Source organism: Bombus vosnesenskii, unplaced genomic scaffold (assembly GCF_011952255.1).
Source record: "Bombus vosnesenskii isolate JDL3184/JDL3185 unplaced genomic scaffold, Bvos_JDL3184-5_v1.1 scf7180000013305, whole genome shotgun sequence".
NCBI classification, from domain to species: Eukaryota; Metazoa; Arthropoda; class Insecta; order Hymenoptera; family Apidae; genus Bombus; species Bombus vosnesenskii.
The window spans coordinates 3186672-3209287 of record NW_022882954.1 but is presented as its reverse complement, the minus strand read 5'-3'; the positions used below and the strand labels follow the sequence as shown (position 1 = coordinate 3209287).

At 35.4% G+C, this 22616-nt stretch overlaps 4 protein-coding genes across 6 annotated transcripts; 1 reads left to right on the top strand and 3 right to left on the bottom strand.

Annotated features, from left to right (window-relative positions):
- Positions 1-547: 547 nt before the first annotated feature.
- Positions 548-8951, top strand: LOC117234595 (the record flags this gene model as incomplete). Its single annotated transcript, XM_033495976.1, has 3 exons — positions 548-652; positions 6236-6305; positions 8739-8951. Coding segments are annotated over 3 exons (267 nt in total), but the record flags the coding sequence as incomplete, so codon positions are not given.
- LOC117234582 (pancreatic lipase-related protein 2-like) lies at positions 684-4170 on the bottom strand. 3 transcript variants are annotated; one of them, XM_033495958.1, is made up of 8 exons: positions 4075-4170; positions 3398-3601; positions 3156-3321; positions 2454-2602; positions 1789-2043; positions 1288-1476; positions 1035-1158; positions 684-823 (listed from the first exon to the last, which is right to left on the bottom strand). In XM_033495958.1, the coding sequence occupies exons 2-8, from the start codon at positions 3417-3419 to the stop codon at positions 763-765; spliced, it is 966 nt and encodes a 321-aa protein (XP_033351849.1). In that variant the 5' UTR covers positions 3420-3601; positions 4075-4170; the 3' UTR covers positions 684-762. The 3 variants fall into 3 exon arrangements, with proteins under 3 accessions (XP_033351849.1, XP_033351848.1, XP_033351851.1); XM_033495957.1 differs by having other exon boundaries at positions 3398-3711; positions 4075-4127; XM_033495960.1 differs by having other exon boundaries at positions 3398-3492; positions 4075-4092.
- Positions 8952-9680: 729 nt separating the features above from the next.
- Positions 9681-13505, bottom strand: LOC117234586 (pancreatic triacylglycerol lipase-like). The gene is made up of 9 exons (XM_033495964.1): positions 13407-13505; positions 12970-13005; positions 12802-12896; positions 12559-12727; positions 11842-11990; positions 10857-11111; positions 10378-10566; positions 10129-10252; positions 9681-9860 (listed from the first exon to the last, which is right to left on the bottom strand). Exons 3-9 carry the CDS (start codon positions 12824-12826, stop codon positions 9824-9826), a joined length of 948 nt encoding a protein of 315 aa, XP_033351855.1. The 5' UTR covers positions 12827-12896; positions 12970-13005; positions 13407-13505; the 3' UTR covers positions 9681-9823.
- A 4686-nt stretch (positions 13506-18191) lies between these two features.
- On the bottom strand, positions 18192-20981 carry LOC117234585 (pancreatic lipase-related protein 2-like). Its single transcript, XM_033495963.1, has 7 exons — positions 20942-20981; positions 20709-20868; positions 20446-20594; positions 19370-19624; positions 18895-19083; positions 18648-18771; positions 18192-18375 (listed from the first exon to the last, which is right to left on the bottom strand). The coding sequence occupies exons 1-7, from the start codon at positions 20964-20966 to the stop codon at positions 18315-18317; spliced, it is 963 nt and encodes a 320-aa protein (XP_033351854.1). The 5' UTR covers positions 20967-20981; the 3' UTR covers positions 18192-18314.
- Positions 20982-22616: the final 1635 nt, after the last annotated feature.

Genomic DNA, 22616 nt, shown 5'->3' with positions numbered 1-22616 from the left:
ATTAACAGCAATGGCATCCTTAGGGATAGTTGACAAACATCATGAACAAGAATTCTTAGCTGTAATGCAATCCTACATGTTGTGGGATACTGGTGCAGGAGCTGATTGTTCCCAAAGTAGTGGCTTGTGTGTGCTAGGGCTCATTCATGCAAAGCATGGGACAGCAATTACAGATTACTTACTTAGCCAGTTGAAGGAAGCACAGAATGAGGTATAATGATCTGCAAAAATATAGTGTAGTCATAGAATCAATTGAGCAGTAAAGCAAATGCGTGTTGAGCAATGAAATGACAAATTAAAAGATAAAGCAGGGAATAGTAAACTTGAACTTATTGATCATAGTTTATTAAAAGTTAAAGTATCAAATATTATGTAGAAGGTAAAGTTAAAGATATAAAATTAACGTTATATACATAGGGTTGAATAAAATAATATTATGCAAGATATGGTATATTTATAATCTGAAATGATTTTCGTATAGATGGCCTGTCATTGGAGCTGTTTAGGACTGAGTCTGGCTACTACAGGATCGCACGTGGACAATTGAAATTCAGCCTTTATCAAAGTGATATTATTATGGGTTAAGGGTTCTGCTATAGGCATGATCATTCTTGGATCCAGATCAATGCAAGCAATTGAAAATATGGTTGCGGTAAGTCGAAATAAAAGTTTGTTTACACATATTTCGATGATTAATACGATCATCTGCTATTTATTTTTCAATTTGAATAAATATGTTACATATTCATATGAAGAATAACTTTATCCACCAACTGCATATGGATACTGATAGTTAGTTTGGAATGTGTAGGTTCCTTTAGCTCTGTAAAAGAAATTGATATGTATTAGTATCAGAAAATCAAATTAATATTAAAAAGAATAGGGCCCAAACAAAAATGTTTCCCTATTAAATATTATAATAAGTACTGTACTTTGGCTATCTGCATTCTATGCATTTGCGTATCTTCATATTTCTCGGAAATGCGTAACGCTCTGCAATCATAAATTAATGACAGTAGTAAAATAAAACTCACTTTGGGTCAAGAGTAGGACCACCCATGTATGCCATTGCACCATTCTGAGATACACCGAGGAAGCCTTTTGAATTCATAACAGATTCACTGTAGTATTCGTAGCTGCGTGAATGTGCGCAAGCTCCTGTGTTTCATAAAATTTATTATTAATATTGTACATACGTGCGCGCCCATACACATACACAAGATGCGCAATTAACATTTTTCAACTGATATCTGTTAGTAACTCGAGACACTATAGTATGTTCCTTACCTATCAAGTCATTGACGCATCCTGGTTGATTTCTTCCATCATTGGCAAAGAAATCGGAAGTACCAACAGAGATATCCAGACCTAAATATCCGGCGCATGTGTGAATAACTTGAACATTTCGCGCGTCCAATTTATCAACTCTTCCATCAGGTCCTTTGTGTTCAAACATTGGCTTGGCAGCGTCGAGTGCTATAATGGCAAATATTTAGGGATTTAGTATAATTTACTGTATCATGATTGCCGGATATAAAATCAATTTGCATTAAAATGTATAAAGATTTAAAAATTACTTTTCTCCGAGTTAAGTTAATCTAAATACATCTTCGATGTTTTAAAAATTTATCCTTCAAACTTGAAAACTTCACTTATCTTTCTGTTTATCTTTCATTTGCCAATCTCGATCAATCTATTCTATTGTTTCCTATGTGACATTAAAAACTGCGTTCCTCGATCTTCGTGGAGAACTTTAGAATACCATTCTACTAATATATCGTTACCCACCGATAACTTCCGCGACTTGGCTCGACCTTCCTATCTCTAGTGCACTTAAGCCTGCCACATGAGCACCCAGGGAGTGTCCAACAATTTTCAATTTAGACGTTCGTAAACCAGCGCTAGTTTGTAGGAAATTCACGAAATCAGCTACACGCAGAGCAACGCGTGGTACGCTTTTTGCAACGACGGAATAAAGCAGGTTTTTCGCTATGTTACCCCAATCGACGATAATGACGTTGCTATCCCAGACATTAAGGAAAGCTGAAAACAAGAAATATTGTTTGTCATAATATTGAAATATTGAAAATATAACCATTAGCGTTCACAAGTTGTAGCACACCCTTTGATATTCACCACGAACTCGATACTTTTTACTGCTCTTATTTTCTAAGTGTTTTGTTATAAATCTATTTCGTTGGTCCGTCTTATAATGTACGTAATGTAAATATATATTTGTCTTATAACGTAAAATATTGATTAAGTTCAACTCGATAAAGTCAGGAAGATTCTATGTCTCGAAATAAAATGAAAATCAAAAAATGAAATTTCCAACGTGATTCCGTTGTTAAAATCTTTTATTCTTATTTCGAGTCACAGAATCTCCCCTGGCTTCAGTTATATCACGAATTTTAGCTCACAGTGTATTTATTACACCGACGAAACTTATTTACCATCGCGTACGAGTGTACATGACGAAGATCGACCATTGGCATTCCAACCGTGAGTAACTATGATGGTTTCCCTGTGCGGGTTCCAATGACTCTCTCGTACAGAGACTACGTCGTTTAGATTTAGCACATCACCAATCATAGGGTTATCTCTAGAATAAAAATTAAATTTTTCAATATTAATTCCTCGAACACGGTATGACCTACTTGTAACTGTTTCTTCTCTGCAAAAAAGAATTTTTACCTTGCAGACTTATTCTCATTTTAGCAAACGAAGAGCAACTGTAACGTCTTAACGTAGAATGGAAAATTGATGAATAACGATAAGGCACATTTTGCTCAAACTGAAGATTCTTTTTAATGTTTGAAATTTTTAATGTAATGGATTGAAAATGATTGCAATATCATGCGAGGTTCTTTATAGTTCTCTATAGTTTGTGCATAAAGGTAGACTGACAGGCGATTATTATAGTGATCTTTCATAGCGAACAGATCAGCTTTATTATAATTAGTTTAGTACAAATTACTTTTCTGATTAATCAAATAATTTGAAATACTTTTTCAGCTTATCGTAGCTATTCAGCTAATCGTAGTTAGATCGTGCATTTTTATGCACTCGTGGAAAACTTAAATATGCAAGAATATACATAAACGTACAGAAGATATTTTCAATAAATAAAAAGGTTACCAGAAAATAATTCTAACCGTGTGTAAAGGTTGAAACTGATCGATTCCACATTGATACCTAAAATGGCGAGTTCTAATTCAGTTAGTGGAGAGTTATCGATTTTAATCAGATGTGGCACTCCTGTTTCATCCGGAAAGATCGTATAATTGTTTTCCGTTAATACCGTCAGCAACGCAGGATAAACTGAAAGGAAATTTTTTTTCATTAATCAGTTACTCGATTTGTCCGTGTCTAGATCGAATAATATTCTAATACGAACTTAATGCTATTCCAGTTGCCATTGCTGTTGTCGTGGCTCACTATGCACACCGCAATATAGTAATCCGACTTCTTGGCTTTCGCGTTTTGCCGCTTCTTTTTATAGGTTTAAGGGAAACAATGGTAATCCACTCGAGTATTATACAGTTGATAAGTGACTGATACTCGATTGATGGATTAATAGCGAGTCACACTCACGAATCAACTACAAGTAGTTAGAAAAATAGCGTGGATCTTCTACTCTTAACGAAAGCACGGTCTTAAGTACGAAGTTAAGTTCAGTTAAGTGCGAAGACATTTAATCATTTGTTTTACCTATATTTTAGACATATTATATGTATTAGAATTTCTTTTAATTCCACAAAAGCTGAATTCTAATATCTAGTTTGAATCTTTGACTTGGCAATGCTTTAAAATAGGTTTGATTAAAATTTTTCTATTCGCTTCGCGAGTATTTAGGAAATTCATTTCGTTACTTTGAAAGTATGTAATTTAAACCTGTTGACTTAGAGTGTTAAGCTTCTTTTTAAACTTTTATCTAAATTTCAAGTTAAATAGCACGTAATAATTTCGAGTAATGCGAGAAACAATATAACGCTGACGTCTCTAAAGTTAGTCTTTTTTCCTTTTTTTTTTTTTAATTGGAGCTATCAATTACTTGAGTCTTTTCTTGCTCACCTGGTAGAAGCTCGTTAAGAAAACTACTCAATGAAGTATTATATTTTGTGTCATTTCTTTATATTCCTTTTCGAGCTTTTGGGGCCACCTGTGAAACAACGTGAACAACATACAATGTAAATAATTCATTATAATGGAAATTCTGGTTATACATAAATAGCTCTTAATTCTTTAAAGTTCCTTGAACAATCGATAAGTATTAACTACATGCCTAGTAGACAGGTGTTTGTAATTTTAAATAATCATCATTATGGATCGTAATAGAACTCATTTGTTTCTCGAATTTTTCAGGACAGGTGTTTTTACATTTTCAAGAATCGCTCCTTGGACATTGTAAGACCCGTGGAAAACCGTAATTTGCCATTTCTTTTCACTCTAGTTGTTTTTATAGAAAATTACGATAGTTGTTATTATCTTACCCGTGGCATGTGATTAAACGATCAGATTAGACGATTCAGACTGTCCGTCGGTTTCTTCATAGATTGTTATCGATTCGAAATTATTGTAGCATTATCAATATGGATCGTACTATCATCGAAACTATCATTAGAAGTAATTTATTTCGTGATAAAGTAACTATTTTCCCAATAAGTTTTATGCTCCAGAGTATCTTAAGTTTCGAAAGACGAAACAGGGGATTATTCGAAATTATTTCACCGTAGACTTCGCACGTCATTTGTTGATTACATTAGGCTTGAAATATTGGACGTGGCCACTCGTTGATTAAATAACTTTGGAGATAAAAAATTGCACACCATCGAACGATCGTCGGGCGTTTATCGTTTTTTAGACTCACGAAATCATTGTTAGCTCGTCTCCTTTAGAAAGAGATGCGTTTGTTTTCATGTTTGCCATGTAGGATTTATAATAACGATGCGAGATTTCTATCAGAACTGACCTAATATCAAATCGTCTTAGCCTTGCTCCCATTATGGTTAAGTATTTTTCTTTATTTTCCTCGGAAATTCGTGCTTCATGGCACGTGTTAGGTACCTGATATTCCTGGTACCTGATAATAATTAGAATTCCAAATATATGCGTTATCCGCTAAGGATCTCAGAGTGTTTTTTTCGCCGACTGGTTGCAGCTATTTTTGATCGCAATTTTTCGCTGCGAGCAATGCCATATTTTCCTAGAGAGACTCTTGCATAATTTTGGCTCATTTATTTGCCAGATTCTCCTTCGCAAATACTGGCGACGAAGAGATAGGTGCAGGACTAACCCCATCGATTTGTCAACGTTGTTTCACTCGTCTCCGACATAATTTCGTCTCGTGCTACCTCGTTATCGTTGGAGTAAAAAATCACACTGGATTTTTCAGATAATATCGATGGAAATGTTTATGCACGTATGTATAAATCTCGTCGCTATTACATGACAGGATGACGATTCTTCGAAATATTCGCGTTCTTCGAGATCATGTGAATTATCATTCTCGATATCTTGAGAAGCCTGTAGCTTTTTTCTAGGTAAATACGTTGAGAGCGATAAGTGTAATTGAGACGAATGTTCTTCAGATTCTATGTTTTTATATGTTTCCATAAGACGATAAAAGAAAATGGGAAAAGAAAACTATGTGAGCGATGAACGAAAGGATCCCTTTTTTCTTTCTTCGGAGAGGTGAATTAATGATTAGTTGGAAGAATGTGTTTGTAAAAATTACGGAGATTCCTTTGAATTATTAATTTTTATGTAATAACTTTTACGTAATTGCGTAAAAATTATTATACTTGAATATAAGCTAACACTTGGCCCTTGTTATTAGTAGAATTTTAAGGACATTGAAATTTATTATCAAGTTCCCTTTTCGCAAATTATACACTTCGTATGTTTTTTTCCTACAAATTATACTTCAGATGCGGATAAATAATCGACATATGTGCTAAATACAAATTGTTTACTTGCGCCGATTCAAGTTGACATTTGGTGCGTGTATTGTTCTTAAGAAAACACTATTTTGTATATTTTGAAATTTATCTTTTTGTCTAATGCTATCAGTACACATAGGAAAATAAAAGTTAGAATATGATTTACGTTCGTATTCCTACAAAAATTTATATACTATATATATAATAACTAGATATTAAATTGTTAAAATATAATATAACGTGATATTTTTATAAAATGAGGAATACGAGATATCAAGATTCAATGTTTTCAGGTTCATTACGAATTACAAAGGATTATATTCGGTCACAGGTATAGGATTCCTCTAAGTGTTCAGATGAGTATCAATAAAGAATACTTAAGTCAGTGGAATCAATATGACATCGCGGAATGCGAATTCCTCAAAGTGACCAGCTAACTGTCGCTGTCTTTTCCGCGAGTCTGATATTCCACGCATAACTCGCATTCGCGCGTCTTCACATATACCCTCCAGCGATTACTCAAATATATATTTGTTGCGTTTCTCACAGTGATTATTAGAATTTTTCCGAACTATTATGATCTACGAATGAAAAGGAATTTTGTATTTTGAAATTTTTAGCAGTCCAGTCCTTCGTGTAACTTCATCATTTTGCAAAATTCTTCCTTTTATTGGGTTGTCCGAAAAGTTTCTCTCGTTTTATAAGGAAATAATAGACGCACGATGTTTTTTCTTTTATATTATTTTATTGAATTATACAGAAATATAACGAAATGGATCATACTTAATTCGATAAAATAATATAAAACAGAAATTGTTGTTCATCTATTATCACCTTATGAAACGAAAGAAACTTTTCGGACAACCTAATATATCTTGCTCATTTAAAATCAGAACTTTTATAACGTAGCCTTATTTTATTTAGTCTTGCTAGAAAGTAAGGCTACATTAGAAAAAATGTGGATTTTTCATTTCATGTTTATTCGATAAAAAAAAGCGTCAAAATCTGATTTATTTTTAAACGTCCCGGTATAATGTATCAGCTTGATTCATATTATTTGTGTTTCTTTTTGTCTCGCATTGTTGACTATCTCGATAACCAGCATCCTACCGTATCTAAATATTGCTTCGAGTTGACGAGGGCTTTTAGTTTTATCGGATCGGAAGTTTCTGCGCAGAAGATCACTGTCGTTGATTTCCTGCTTATTTTTTATTTGAGATTTTAAGACGATAAGTCGTTCTTGCGAGATCAAAAGATTCGCGAAGGTTTTTAATAGATAGCTTATCATAGGTGATCACCGTTCGATGTTGACGTATCGTCTGACGTATGTTTATCGTATCGTCGTTGCTCTATTTATATACAGAGATTAACCGTGCGTGTGCCCAGTATTGTTCAAGAACAGGTACTTGAAGAGAGGGTTAAATTACTTGTACGAGCTCAAGATGCTTTTATCAATAGGATTTGTAATACTTGCGAAAGAAGGTAGAATTTCCAGTATTTCAATAAATAAGAACATTTCCAATAGTGGCACATCCCTTTTTCCTATAGCGATTGTTTAACGATTTTTATATATAGTTTATCGAACGATCAAAACAATCGTAAAAACGTCCATCATTAAAGGAAACAATAAAGTAGAATAAAGAACAAAAATAAAGTTGGTATTTGTGAAAATTACGTATTAGGTTGTCCGGAAAGTGTCTTTCTTTTGCAGACACGTCTTTTACAACGCATATTTATACAAACATGAAACTTAATCTGTCGAACGTTGTGATCTTTATTTTGATAGAAGAAAATGGATCATACGTAATCCGATAAAATAATATAAAACGGAAAATGTTGCCTATCCATTATTTTTTCCTTATAAAACGAAAGAAACTTTTCTGACGACCTAATAGACGATCGGCTAATTTTGTCGAAACGCTGTTACGTTACGTAACATAGGACAGTGTTACAATATAAGCCATTTATATTATTAAGCTCTTTGTTTAACAATCTTTGAGACAAAACAAGGTATTTTTGGTTAGCCTCTGATGGTTTGATCGAGTCACAGCTGTGTCGGAGTTTCTGTTTCAATAGCGAACCAGTAGGTTGTTGCTGTCGTGTATTTCTTTCATTTCCAGTGACTATTTATAAAGTTATTGATATTGTTATTGAAACAGTGTGCTATTCTTGATCAAAATTCAGATGGAGCGAAACGAGCACGCTGTTTCCGAGTGATCACAGGCGGATTAGCGAATGAAGTTTGCGTTTAATTAAATTCAAATCTAAAAGAATTATTGTATTAAGGTGTAATCTCTGCCTTGCACGATTATTTTCTTCCTTTAGAGAAGAATGATTTTACTTTAATCAGTTCGATATTAGTTTATCAGAGTCTCATCGGGAATTGAAAAATTGCTACAACCGAAAGGTTATGTTTAAATTGAAAATGATATTTTTGTTTCTTTACCCGCTTGATCGTCGCTTAATTTATCTTCAGAAGATTAATTATACATTGAGCAGTCAAAGTTATGGAGAAATGGCTAAATATAATATAAATAGCGTCTTCTCTCAAGTCGCTTAGCTTCTAAACCGAAAACAACGTTTTTATTACATCATTTGTTTCTTCTGCACTTTACGCAGTTTCAGAAAAAAAACTAACTACTTAGCTGATAATTTATTATACTTATTTACCTAAAATTTCGGAGAAATAAGTAAAAAATTGTATTATTCGTACATGTTATATAGCTTTCTGGCAAATTTCGAATTCCGTTGTGACGAAATGACACTGGAACTTTTTCGTATTTCGAAAATGGACATAAAAGTCAGCGATTAGAGCCACGTGCAACCCAACGTTGTCGTCATCGCCCTCGCTGTTGTTTCGCGAGGTTATCGACACTAATCGATCATAAAGCTGTCGTTTCAGACAGTTGCAGAAAAAGACAGGAAACTGTATCAATTAAAAGTAATTACTTGAAAAAAAGACTACAACTTTTACATACATTTATCATATGTCGCGTGAAGAGGCACCGTTACTCGTAAATTACATCACGTTGCACTGCTGGTGTTAGTTTATCGCGATTATTGTATCACGTTATTGCAAATGTTGCAAGCTCAGAAAGTCAATCAGACGATGCAAATTTTGACAATCCGAATTTCAAGACAGGTCTGGAAGGAAACGTGTTAAACGCACCATCTGAATGTGTACTCTTGCGAGTTGATGCGTTTCCTTTAACCCTTAGAGTGCTAAGGACACATATATGCGTTTGTCAATTTTTCCAAACACCTACGCAGAAGTAATACTATTACGTTTGTGTGAGATAAATATAAATGCATTGCTTATATATAATGCATATATTTTATATGAAAAATCTACTGCTTCGAAACAAAAATTTAGTGAATTTCATTTAGCGTTGATAAGAGACATTTTACGAAAATATTTCCAACGTAGAAGCACGGCGGGAGGAGGAAAGAGAAAGTCTGAGGACTTTTGTTTAATCGATAGGCATTTTCCATCAAAATGCCCTAATCGTGCCGGTACAACACAATTATCGAGAAGAAACTGTGTCGTTTGTATGAAAAATAAGAGAAGGAGCGACACGCGATACGAATGCAGAAAATGCGATGTCGGATTATACAGGGTGGTTGGTAACTGGTGATACAAGCGGAAAGGGGGTGGTTCTACGCGAAAAAACAAGTCGAAAATATAGAATAACAGCCGAGAATATGTTTGGGGTAAGTGGAAATAAAAGTCGTTTTACATAAATTTCAAGCCATAGTAAGATCGAATGTTATTTATTCCTTAATTTATTTTTTAATTTGTACAAGTACTTTACAATTATTGAAATACATCGAAATATTGAATATTCGAGCGAATAATTTTATCCATCAAGAACATAAGGATATTAACTGCTAGTTTCGAAGTGGTAAGTTCCCCTAGCGCTGTAAAGAAATTAACATATATTAGCGCATATATTAGCTAACTAAATTAAATTTTAAGAAATAATTCAACAGATATATCTTGCAATTAGCTCTCAAGTATCTATTATGAACTCAGCTAAAAGCGCGCGACCCAGGCAAAAATGTTCACCTCCTAAATATTATAACACGTACTGTTCTTTAGATATTTGCGTTCTATGGATTCTTTCAATTCCCCGGAAATGCGTAAAGCTGGATAATTTATCAGTAACAGTAGTAAAATAAAACTTACTGCAGATCGAGGTTAGCGCCACCCATGAATGCTGCTGCACCGTTGTCACCTACACCGCGGAAAGCTTTTGGATTCGTAATAGATTGACTGAAGTATTGGTAACTGCGTCCATGTGCGCAAGATCCTGCGTTTCATAAAATTCGATTTCTAGTATCGCATATACAGGCGCGCGCACACACAACCGCGCAAATAATATTTTTTACATCGAAAATTGTCAGTAACAGACGATACTGTAAGCACGTTACTTACCTAACAAATCATCGCCGCATCCTGGTTGATGTCTTCCATCATTGGCAAAGAAATCGGAAGTACCAACAGAGATATCCAGACCCAAATATCCGGCACATGTGTGAATAACTTGAACATTTTGCGCGTCCGATTTATCAACTCTTTCACCGGCTCCTTTGTGTTCAAACAATGGCTTGGCAGGGTCGAGCGCTGAAATGGCAAATATTTAGAGATTTAAGTATAATTTACTGTATCATAATGTCGTTTTGTTGTATGATGTTTTTAAAACGTTTTGCTTCGAGTTAACATAATGTAAACATATTTTGACATTTTTAAATTTATCGTCGAAACCTGCAAAGCTCATTTATCTTTCTGCTTATCATTCATTTGCAAAACCAGATCAATCCACTCTACTGTTTTCAACCTGACGTTAAAATCAACGCTACTGAATTTTCTCGCAGAACTTTAGAATGCCACTTTAATAATATATCGTTACTCACCGATAACTTCCGCCACTCGGCTCGATTTTCCTACCTCTCGCGCGCTCAAGCCGGCGACATGAGCACCGAGAGAGTGTCCAATAATTTTCAAGTTGGACGTGCGTAAACCAGCGCTAGTTCGCAAGAAATTCACGAAACTAGCTACGCGGCTAGCTACGCGTGGTACGTTCTTTGCAACAGCGATATAATCCGTGTGATCCGCTATCTTGCTCCAATCGACGACAATGACGTTGCAGTCGCGGACCTTAAGGAAAGCTGAAAACAAAAAAAAAAAAAGAAAAGGAAATATTGCTTGTCATAACTTTAAAATATCAAAGATATGGCCACTGCTGCTCGTAAATTGTAGGACATCTGTTGATGTTCGATGCGAATGGAATATTTTTGACTATTTTTGCTTTCAAGTATTTTTAGTATAAATCTGTTATTTCTTTACATTTAAAAACAAGCTTGGAAAGTAGAATAAAGTTGTCACGTTTGAGGCCATGTTTTGAAGAAGATAGGCTTCGAATAGGTTCGATCACGTGTGCTTGACAAATGCAATTTTCTCGAAAACGAATTTTCAAACGAACTAATTTTATTCTATATTTTCGATTTATTTTCGCACGTAGAATAATCTCTCACCAATCGTCTGCCTCTACACGATCAATATTTAAGCAATATATTATCAAACGTCTCGTGTTATACCATTTCGAGACGAAAGAAATCAGAAATTTTATTTGCATTTAGTGGCGTTAAAATATTCGATCATTAGTCTGTATAATTTTACTCAAAAGATAAAACTCACTGGAAATTTCGAATAGTTCGATATATCTTGTAGTATATTTGTCAAGTTTTCAAACTCGATTTTCTCGAAAGATCAAACGTGCAACGTAATTTCGCTATTTTTATTTTCGAGTCACACGATCTCTACTGACTTCAATTATTTGACACGAATTTTAGCACTTTAGGTGTATTTGTTATATTACATCGATGATACTTTACTTACCATCGCGTATGAGCGTACATGATTCAGATTGACCGTTGCTATTCCAACCGTGGGTGACCACGATGGTTTGTCTGTTTGGGTTCCAATGACTCTTTCGAACCGAGTTTATGTCGTTTAATTTTAGGACGTCGCCGTTTCTACTGTTTTGTCTAGAATAAATAGTATGTTTGAGCGAAGCTGTTAAACGTATTTCGAATGTATATTCATGTAACACAGTTGTTTGTTCGCTGGAAACAAAGTTTTAACCCACATTTTCCACATTTTTGCACATTTCGGTCTTACTCTGATTTTAGCGAACAAAATCGCTTTCTCGTATATTAAGTTCAAACTGAACATGTTTTCTAATGTTGGGAAGATATAATAAAAATGATGGAAAGAATGTAACAGGGTTAACATTAGACAAAATTCTATGGTAGCACTTGCGTGAAAAGAAGCTTGAAAATTAGCAAAAATTCTCTAGCTACGCGCCCCTATGGATAAAGCAAGAGCAAATTTTATGACATTAAATCGCAGGCTCCTATTTTCTTAAAATTTAACCTTTTCGAATGGGAACTCTGATTGCACGTTAGGAAGAAAAGATATAATTCGTTAGGGTGTTTTGCTGTGATTTAAAAAATTCAAGGTAATGATTCCCGTAAGTAGATTTACGACAGAAATGTACAAAATGTATATGAGGATTTCCCATAAAGAAGGAGATTGATATAAAATAATTCTAACTGCGTGTAAAGCGTGAAACTGATCGTTTCCACATTGGCACCGAAAAGAGTCAACTCTGTTTCACTTAGTAAGGGGTTATCATCGAGTTTAACCAGAGACGGATTTCCTTCTTTGGTCGGTAGAATCGTATAATTGGCTTCCCTCAACGTCGAAAGCAACGTAGGGTAAACTGAAAAAAAATTTCTTTCGTTCTAACTACGAATTATTCGATTTTTCCCGATCGAAAAATATTCTGATACTAACATAGTGCTAATGATGCATTTACCATGGCTGTTATCGTGATTCACTATACGCACCGCGGTATAGATCGACTTCTCAGCTTCCTTCCTTTGCCGCTTCTTTTTATAGATTTGATGGAAACAATGATTATTCACTCAAGCACCGCACAATTGATAAGAAACTGATACTCACCTGATGAACGATGGCCGACTCGCACTGATGAATCTTCTACAAATAATTAGAAAATTAAGGTGAATTGTTTCATCTTAACACGAAGCACGATCTTAAGTGCGAAGTTAAGTTAAGTTAATTGCAAAGGTATTTAATTACTTGCTTTGGTTATAATTTCATTTATTTCTCGGAAGTCTCCAAATTTAATTCTCCAAAATCTGAATTCTACTGAATATTTATTTTGAATCTTTGATTCAACCACGAAAATAGATAATTTACATTTGTTCACTATGAATGTTAAGCTTCTTTTTAAGCTGTTCAAAATTTAGATTTGAAGTTAAACAGTACGTGAATATTTCGAGTAATACAAAGAACAATAATGGTACTGTATCTAAAATTAGTTGTCTGCCCTTTGTTTTTATCGAGGCTATCGCTTATTTTAGTCTTACTCTGCTTACCTGCTACAAGTTACTCGTTAAGAGAACTATGCATTCTATGAAGTATATCGCCACGAATCAGTTATTTATATCTGTTTCAAGCTTTTTGGACCGTTTTTGAACAGATGCGAACATTGTATGTAATTCATTATGATGGAAATTTTGACCATACGTAAATTGTTCTTAATAGCTACTATTTTTAATGATTAGTTAATTAATTAACAGCTCTAAGGTTTTCAAAACAATCGATAGACACGAATTACGTAGTAAACAGGTGTTTGCAATTTTTTAAACGAGGGATCGTAATCAGATGTTGCTGCACCTTTCGTTATTAAGGTGAATTATCATCATCATGGATAATAACAGAATTCTATTTTTTTTTTTCGGAACACATGTCAGTATATTTTCGATAATTACACTCACGATCTGTTATCAATTGTAAGAATTCGTCTGAAAATTATAAGATCCATCCAAAATTGTAATTTACGATTTCTCTTCAATCTAATTGTTTTTACAGAAAATTATCATAGTCGCTATTATCTCATCCATGACTTGTGATTTTGTGATCCTTGAAAATTTTCAGTTCCAAAACTGTAATTCACGATTTCTTTCTCACTTCAGTCGTCTTTAGAGAAAATTACTACAACCCGTGATTAGATGATTAAACTATTCCGAGACTAACCATCGATTTCTTCGTAGATCGTTATCGAATCGAAATTATTATCGTTAATATGAATCGTACTATCGTGCAAACTGTCATTAAAAATAATTTATTTCGTGATAAAGTAACCATTTTCCCCAACAAGCTTTATGCTCGAGTGTGTCTTAAGCTTCGAAAGACGAAGCAGGGGATTATTTGTAACATCGTAAACGAAACTCAACTGTCAAATATGTTTCACCGTAGACGTCACACGTCATTTTACTGATTACGCTAGGTTTGAAATATTGGATGTAGATACTCGTCGATTAAATAACTTTAGAGATATAAACGATCAAAAAATTGCATACCTTCAAACGATCAACGGACGTTTGTCGTCTTTTAGACTCACGAAATCACTGTTAACTCGTTTCCCTTAGAAAGAGATGTGGCTGTCTTTATGGTTGACATGGAGAATTTATAATAACGATGCGAGATTTCCATCAGAACCGACCCGTGCTCCCATTCCGCTTAATTATTTTTTAAATGCTTCTCTGAAATTCCTGTTTTATGACACATCTTGGTCATTTGATATTTCGATAATAATCGGAATTCCAAATATATGCGTCATCCCCTAAGAGACTGAAAGTGGGTTTTTGGGGAGCGGTTCCAGTTATCCTTCCCCTGGCAACAATGCCATGTTTTCCTACGGAAAATCGTGCGTAATCTTGACCCATACTGCGAGACAATGCTACGAACTAATTTAGGATAGTCGCAGCATAGTAGTTTACAGACAGCGTCTGTTGATTCGAAACTTGTACACGCAGGCTATGGCTTATCATAAATTATCATAGACAAATCAGTTTTACATCGTTCCATCTCGAACTCTGTTTTGTTATTTGTTCTTTTATTGCATTACTCGTAACAGTCTTTTCTTATCTTCGGTTTACTAATAAGAATGATGATATCTTGAATGTAACAACTCTTGTGAATTAACCATTCATGTACGTAGAATGCCAACAAAAATATTTACCTTCTCCAACGTAAATACAATACGTTGTTTCTTGTGGGACAAGTGGAAACTGTTCCACTTAAGTGTCATCCCGCGTTCTCAGATATTGGTTTTAATCGACGTAAAAAATTGAACGTTATCAGGGTTATTACGGATTGCATTCTTAAGAAAGTCAGATAGGTGGATAATTTTACCAAGACTAGAATTGAGTTTTAAAATCAGGTAAGGTTTTACCAGCGTAGATTATGGAGATTTGTAGAAAGTATCGTTTGGAAAAAAAGAAATAGTGGAGAGATAAGTAAGAGGTATAAGAGTATTTCGTTTACTTCAAAGAGTCCTGTAAATCTAACATCAAAGGGTAAAATTCATTCATCGGATCAGAGAGAGTATTATCTAATGGCAGTTGATGATGATAACGATGCAACCTTTATGAAGGAATTTTTATAAAGAGTATTATGTAATCCCATTTAATACGTTTAACGTTTGGTATAAAGATAACAAGTACAGGGTAAAATATTATCGTGCAAGACTATACTTCAAAACAATTTACATTTTCAACATTTATTTGTCATTCGATTACACGTAAAATGTTTATAATGGAAAATCTTTTTAATGAAAAATGAATGATAATGTCTCAGGTACATTAAAATTACATATCTATCAAGGTGAATGGTGGTGATTTTTTATTCTTTTTTAATTGCTATCATGTCTGTTCGTAATAAACTATTAATTACTATTTTATCGAGTTCAATCAGAGAAAATAAGTTCAAAAAATTTCCCCGAGGCGGCTTGTCCCACCCGTTCCGTGTCCCACGGCGACAAATTATTATATTCACATAAAAAGACCAACGATTTATTAATTACGCGATTACACGACCGCATTACATAGAACCGCTCTTTCTTTCTTCTGCTATAGTACATTCCACGTACATCACGTACTCAAGTGCATTGCACGCTTCCGCGACAGTATGCAAAGAACCAGCACGGATCAACGAACAGTGATACGAAATAGATGCACGAAGACGTTCGTTCGCTCGCGTTCTTCAAAGATGCAATATCAATAGCATTTCAAAGCGATCACTGGATTGCTTTACATGTGCCATCGCGATATTATAGTGCGCCTGTTAGGCGACAAATTACGGAATTCGCGATTAGCTGTGCACCTGGAAATTGCACGTGTTGAGCTCGTGGGCGCGACGAGGACTCCAGCGCATCTTCTTCGCCCTCGCCGCGTCTTACTCGCACCCTTGCGGACCACACGCTTCGCGTGGCATACTCTCCGGATAATATCAATAAGTTCGAGCATGATCATTCGTAGCTCGTACGACGCTCGTTCCGTTGGACGGAGACGTCTTTTTCGCTGTGGCGACCTGCACGCATGTGCGCTGAAGCTTGTAATGAGACGATAGCGGAGTAGACGAAAGGACAAAAGTTCGTCGTTGACACATGTGTTCGCAACTACTGTTTATCGATTGCAGTACACGATTACTGAACGAAATAGGAAACCGTGCACAGTTTAATCGATGCGGTAACGAGGTTGTTGGAGACACGTCTGCGTAATTGTAATAGAATTTTCATGGCTCCTAAGAGCAGTGCGTAATATGCCGTCGCACAGAAACGAGAAACCAATCCCTCGAGGATTCGATAGCGCTTCGATAAATGTCCTTCGTGCTCCGCGTCTATTTCTCGAAACGATAGCACGCGATGAAGCTCTTACCGCAGTTTCAATGGACTATGTATGACGCATGTTAATTAAATTTCTTGTCTGTTTTCAGGATATGGCAGCGACTGGCTATTAGTGATTCAGAAATTTGATTCTATACGCAGGTTAGTCTGAAAATTGTGATATAATCGAGAAACGAACTTGTTAACACGATGGCTGTCACGGTGATTATACTCACGTTATTAAATTTTTTCGAACGATTAAAATAAGATAAATCTTAAGGATTAAGACATTTCCGACAATGCGAATGATTATGATTAAAGATCACAAAAAGGTTAATACCTTTTCCTTACCTTAATACCTTAGTACCTTAAATTTTCTTATCTTAAGTATATTTTCTCATCTTAAGTATGATCACAAAAAGGTTAACACCTTTTGTTAAATTTTCTTATCTTAAGTGTATGATAAACTATATTTTTTTAATAAAAATTATATGTACTTACCTCGTCAGTGAAGCATGAAGGAGAAGCAATTTTTATGAATATTATTCAAGTTCATTAATACTCGTTGTCACTGCAGTACGTGTTTAATTTAAATATATTCATAACTCGATGTGCGATTATGTAAATTCCATATCGCAATCGTTTCACTCAATCTGTAAAACATATGATTAATTAGAAACGATAGTATTTAATAAATTAAACATACATTACAAAGGTTTCTTTATGTGTTTGTTGAAGCATACATTTGTATTAAAATAAAGCGACGTTTATCCTATCCGTAAGGCGTACTACGGGCGGCTATAGACCACGTATTGTACATACGACGAGTATTGTACATCCTCGAGGCTTTTATTAACAATGGAATGGTGTAACAAGAGGGCAGTCCTATATAATATGTTGTCCTCTTTCCACAATGAAGAATTGGTTGACACGAAACATCATTCTCGCATGCAAAAAATGATTAAAAAGCCAAAGTGTGTTGTCGATTACAATCGATTGATGGTAACTGTGAATCAAATCGCTATACCAGTGCAAGATTTGCGATTTTGGCCTATGTGTAATACCATGTTTCGAAAAATATCACACGCAATACCATTATTAAAAGCTATTAGTATCATACAATTACATTATTACAATTATATCATATTATTATGTTCTGTAATGTTATTCGTTTCTAAATTGTAATTAAAAGCGAGTGTGTTGAGAAATTATTAATACTCTGTTTTGAGGAAATTTTTTTCTCTTCGAAAAACACCGTCAGAGCAGCTCGATTTGCAATGAACGCGGCCGCTGACGATCTTTCTCGCGTGCACTGTTCTGGCGCCGAGACTCGTTCAGCGGGAGTGCCGCGACGAAGAAGCCGCCCGTAGCGAAAGGGTTAAGACGACGCCTTTGCTCGGCATCGCTATGCGTATGCTCATGCTTGCATCGAAATCAACTCGAAGAATTCAGGAAACGGCTGCACTAAATCGAAATAAGATTCTTATACGAATTTCAATGAACAATAAAATCAACAGCTATTTATTTTTTAATTTCTGACATAATCTATACAAGTATCTTACTAATATTGAAATACATCTGCACAAACTACATCCAAATATTCAAAAGAATAATGTTATCCATCAAGAGCATAAGGATAATGAGAGTTAGTTTTGAAGTAGTAGGTTCCACTAGCACTGGAAAGAAATTAACATATATTAGCACCAGTTAACTAAATTAAATTTTAAGAAATAATTAAGCAGATATATTCAACAATTAGCTCTCAAGTATCTATCCAAATTCATACTTTTATGAACTCGGCTAAAAATGCAGGACCAAGAATTTTCACCTCCTAAATATTATAACATGTACTATCCTTTAGATATTTGCGTTCTATGGATTCCTTAAATTTCCCGGAAATGCGTAAAGCTCGATAATTTATCAGTAACAGTAGCAAAATAAAACTTACTTCGGATCGGGGGTAGCACCACCCATGTACGCTGTTGCACCATCTGCACGTGTGCCGAGGAAGCCTTTCGGATTCGTAATTGATTCAGCGAAGACTTTGTAGCTACGCACGTGTGCGCAAATTCCTGTGTTTCATAACATTCGTTTTTAACATCGTACAGACAAACACACACAGCCTGAGACACGGAAGTAATATTTTTTAAGTTGAAATGCGTCAATAATAGAATACTCCGTAGTATGTTCCGTACCAAGCAAGTCAATGCCGCATCCTGGTTGATGTCTTCCATCATTCGCATAGAAGTCTGAAGTACCAACAGACAGATAATAACCGAACTGTCCAGAGCATGTGTGAATAATTTGAACATTATCTGCGTCTGATTTATCAAGTCTTTCTCCGGGTTTTTTGTGTTGAAACATTACGTTGGCAGGATCGAGAGCTATAATGGCAAATACTTAGAGATTTAGTGTAATTTACTGTATCGTAATGATATTTCGCCGAATATGAAATCAACTTATATCAAAGAGCATATAGAACTTGAAAATGCTCTTCTACGAGTTAGAATAATCTAGACATATCTCCGACATTTTAAAATTTATCGTTCAATGTTATAAACCTCATTTATCTTTCTGCTTATATTTCATTTGCTAATCATAAATCAATCTACTCTACTGTTTTTAACCTGACGTTAAAATCAGCGCTATTGACTTTTCAGCGTGACTCACCGATAACTTCCGCCACTCGGCTCGATTTTCCTACCTCTCGCGCGCTCAAGCCCGCGATTTGAGCACCGAACGAATGCCCAACAATTTTCAAGTTGGACGTTCGCAAACCAGCCTTAGTTCGCATAAAGTTTATAAAACTAGCTGTACGTTGAGCAACGTGCGGTACGATCTCTGCGACGACAGAATAAATTAGTTTGTCTGCTATCTCACTCCAATCGAGAATAATAACGTTGCAGTCTCGAACCTTAAGGAAACCTGAGAACAAAAAATATTCTTCGTAATTAATATTAAATTATCGAGTATATGGTCACTGCAGCTCAAAATTCGTAGGACACTTGTTCACGTTGAGTAACAATTGAATACCTTTTACTGCGTTTATGTTCCAAGTATTTTAATATGAATATATTATTTTATTAGTATTATATATGTCCTATAACGTGAACTACCACGCAAAGTCAAATTCTTGTAGTTTATCAACAGATATTTATGGCCGACAGTGCACATATTGCATAAATGGGCATCTAAATTCGATACAGCCGAAGTCCAGGAGGATTCTCTGGCTCAAATTAAGACGAAAATCAGGAGCAACGGAGTTGCGTTGAAGCCTTTATTTTCGACAAACTGGAGTTTAGAAATTAAATAAATATACGTGAATCTGCCTAGTTCTTAATCACACAGGAATACAAAATTGGAAAAACGGGTCTAAAATGTAGAATAAAATCATCTCGTTCTGTAGTTTTGAAGAAGACACGGTTTGACGTTGGTATAACGATACCTTATCTATTCGACAATGTTGTGGGTTAAACCTAAAAGGAATAATACTGGTATTTTCGACGTGAAAACATATTAAACAGAATGCTTCGGAATTTTGAGGTCTTTTCAAAATTCTAGATCGCGCAATTTCATACAGCCGTATTCTTGGCAACTTTCGAAAGTCGTCTTTTTGAAAAACGAAACCGTGTAATTGTAGAACGTAATTTTGTTGTTCTTTATTTTCTTCCTAGTTCGAGTCACAGAATCTCCCCGAACTTCAATTATATCACGAATTTGCGCTCACAGCGTATCTACGTATTTACCATCGCGTATGGTTGTACAAACTGGAGCTTCACCGCTGTGAGTCCAACCATGGGTGACTATAATGGTTTGTTTAGTTGCGTTCCAGTGACTGTTCCGGACGGACTTTACGTCATTTAGTTTTAGGATCTCGCCATCTGTAGGATTCTCTCTGGAAAATCATATTTGGCTGAAACTGTTGAACGTACCTTGAATCTGCCTGTGCAATATTCGTCAAATACAAGACAACCTATACAGAGGGAAATTGATATAAAATAATACCAACCGTGTGTATAGCGTGAAGTTGATCGTATCCAAGTATGTGTCCAAAGTAAGGTTTTTAGGCACGGGTTCTTTATTGATTTCAAAGTGAGTTATGTATCCATCTCCATCCGTTTTAACTGTTGGACTGATAAAGTTCAACATCGAAAGAACCGTAGGATACACTGAAAAAATTTCTTTCGTTACTAAGTTACTCTATTTTTTCGTATTTCGATCTAGAAAAATTCTGATACGAACGTGTTGATAATGGTACATGTGCCATGGCTATCGTCGCTATTCACCACACACACCGTGATATTGTTTTACTTCTTCTTCTTCGTGTTTCGCCGCTTTTTTATACGTTGATGAGAAATAATAATTTTTCACTCATGTAATGCACGGTTGGTAAGTGACTGATAGTCATTTGATGATGGATGAAAACCGACTCAATTGATAATGGATAAAGACCGATATAACTGATGATGATTGACGACCAACTCAACTAATGATGGATGAAGACCAAAATTATTCCATAAGTAAGTAGTTAGAGAAATAAGGTGAATTTTTTAACTTTAACGGATGCATGATCTTAAGTGGAAAGTTAAATTAAGTTAATTGCAAAGATTTAATTATTTGCTTTAAATATAATTTAATTTATTTCTCAAAAGTATATATATATATATGTGTGTGTGTGTGTGTAAATTCTATAGAATTTAGAACACCAACCGAAGGCTTGACTTTCCCTATATTTATTGGCAGTCGATCGAACGATATAAATTGAGAAGGGCGGGTACTTAAGAAAGAAAGGGAGGAGATACTGAAGAAGACTTAGAAAATCGAATCTTGAGTTTTCACGAATCGATCGCCTGATTTCCATAAATATTGCGCCATTACATATGTATATATATATGTCGGAGAAGGGTCTGGGATAAGGTTGTGGGTGTTTGATAAATCTTCATTGGAATTGGTTATCGCCGTGTTATAACGAAGGTACGGTCTGTTAATACGAGTATGGATACTACCGACTCGACAATCAACCGCGGCGGTTGGACACTCGCGATACTAGTGATGTTGGTCTTAGGTTCAATAACGAATGCGCGGTCAACGGGATGATAGATGTACGTGCTCACAAAGATCTAAGTCCAACTCTTTGCGAAAACGTGGAATATCTACCGAGCGTACGGACACTAAGTAACTCTCTAATACAACCTCACGAGAGAATGACTCTTCGTCGCGATGATGCTACAGAGGAAAGCTATGATGAGCTGTGTTTGAGGATACGAGATCATCGGATTCGTCGAGGATAGCCTTCGTTCATAAGGTGAGGGAATTTGGCATTACTGCTAATTGGTCAATCTCCATATCGGTGATTAGAAAAAGATGCTAGCTGCCCTCAAAGGAAAGTTGCTAGTGAGAAACGCCGTTCTTTGAAAAATAGATCTCTCCTATCTTCCCGTAGCTGGGACAAAGTCTGTTCGTTAGAAGGACTTTAGTCAACTAAATTCTATGATTTATGACGGGCCCTCAGGCTAGCTGAACATGTATTGCGGATCGACATCTAGCAATCATCTTTCTCGACAGTCAAATACCTAGACAGGAGGCTAACTTGGAAAAATCGCATCATAGACAAGACAAAGCAACTCAAGAACAAACTCAAGAAATTCTATTGGCTCACTGACCGACGCTCCAACCTAAGCACACAGAACAAAATTAGCCTGTACAAGATAGATGCTAAGATCCCTAATTGATGCACCTTGGTATGTAACCAATGAAACAATACACCGCGACCTCAAGATACCCACAGTCAAAGAGGAAATAGCAAAATACAGCGATAGATATAGCAAAAGAGTCAACAAACACCGAAACCCCCTAATCACTGGACTACTTGATACGACGGACCAGATTCGCAGGCTGAAGAGGCACTACCCGCTAG

Coding starts and splice junctions, on each gene's coding strand:
- LOC117234582 (XM_033495958.1), bottom strand. CDS start 3,419: ATGGCAACTGGAATAGCATTAA. Junction 1,159..1,287: donor ATGCGTCAATGACTTGATAG/GTAAGGAACATA, acceptor TATGAAACACAG/GAGCTTGCGCACATTCACGC. Junction 824..1,034: donor GGTCCTACTCTTGACCCAAA/GTGAGTTTTATT, acceptor TTTCTTTTACAG/AGCTAAAGGAACCTACACAT.
- LOC117234586 (XM_033495964.1), bottom strand. CDS start 12,826: ATGGTAAATGCATCATTAGCACTAT. Junction 10,567..10,856: donor CCGAGTGGCGGAAGTTATCG/GTGAGTAACGAT, acceptor TTGCCATTTCAG/CGCTCGACCCTGCCAAGCCA. Junction 9,861..10,128: donor GGCGCTAACCTCGATCTGCA/GTAAGTTTTATT, acceptor ATTTCTTTACAG/CGCTAGGGGAACTTACCACT.
- LOC117234585 (XM_033495963.1), bottom strand. CDS start 20,966: ATGGCACATGTACCATTATCAACAC. Junction 20,595..20,708: donor AACTTCACGCTATACACACG/GTTGGTATTATT, acceptor ATGATTTTCCAG/AGAGAATCCTACAGATGGCG. Junction 18,772..18,894: donor ATGCGGCATTGACTTGCTTG/GTACGGAACATA, acceptor TATGAAACACAG/GAATTTGCGCACACGTGCGT.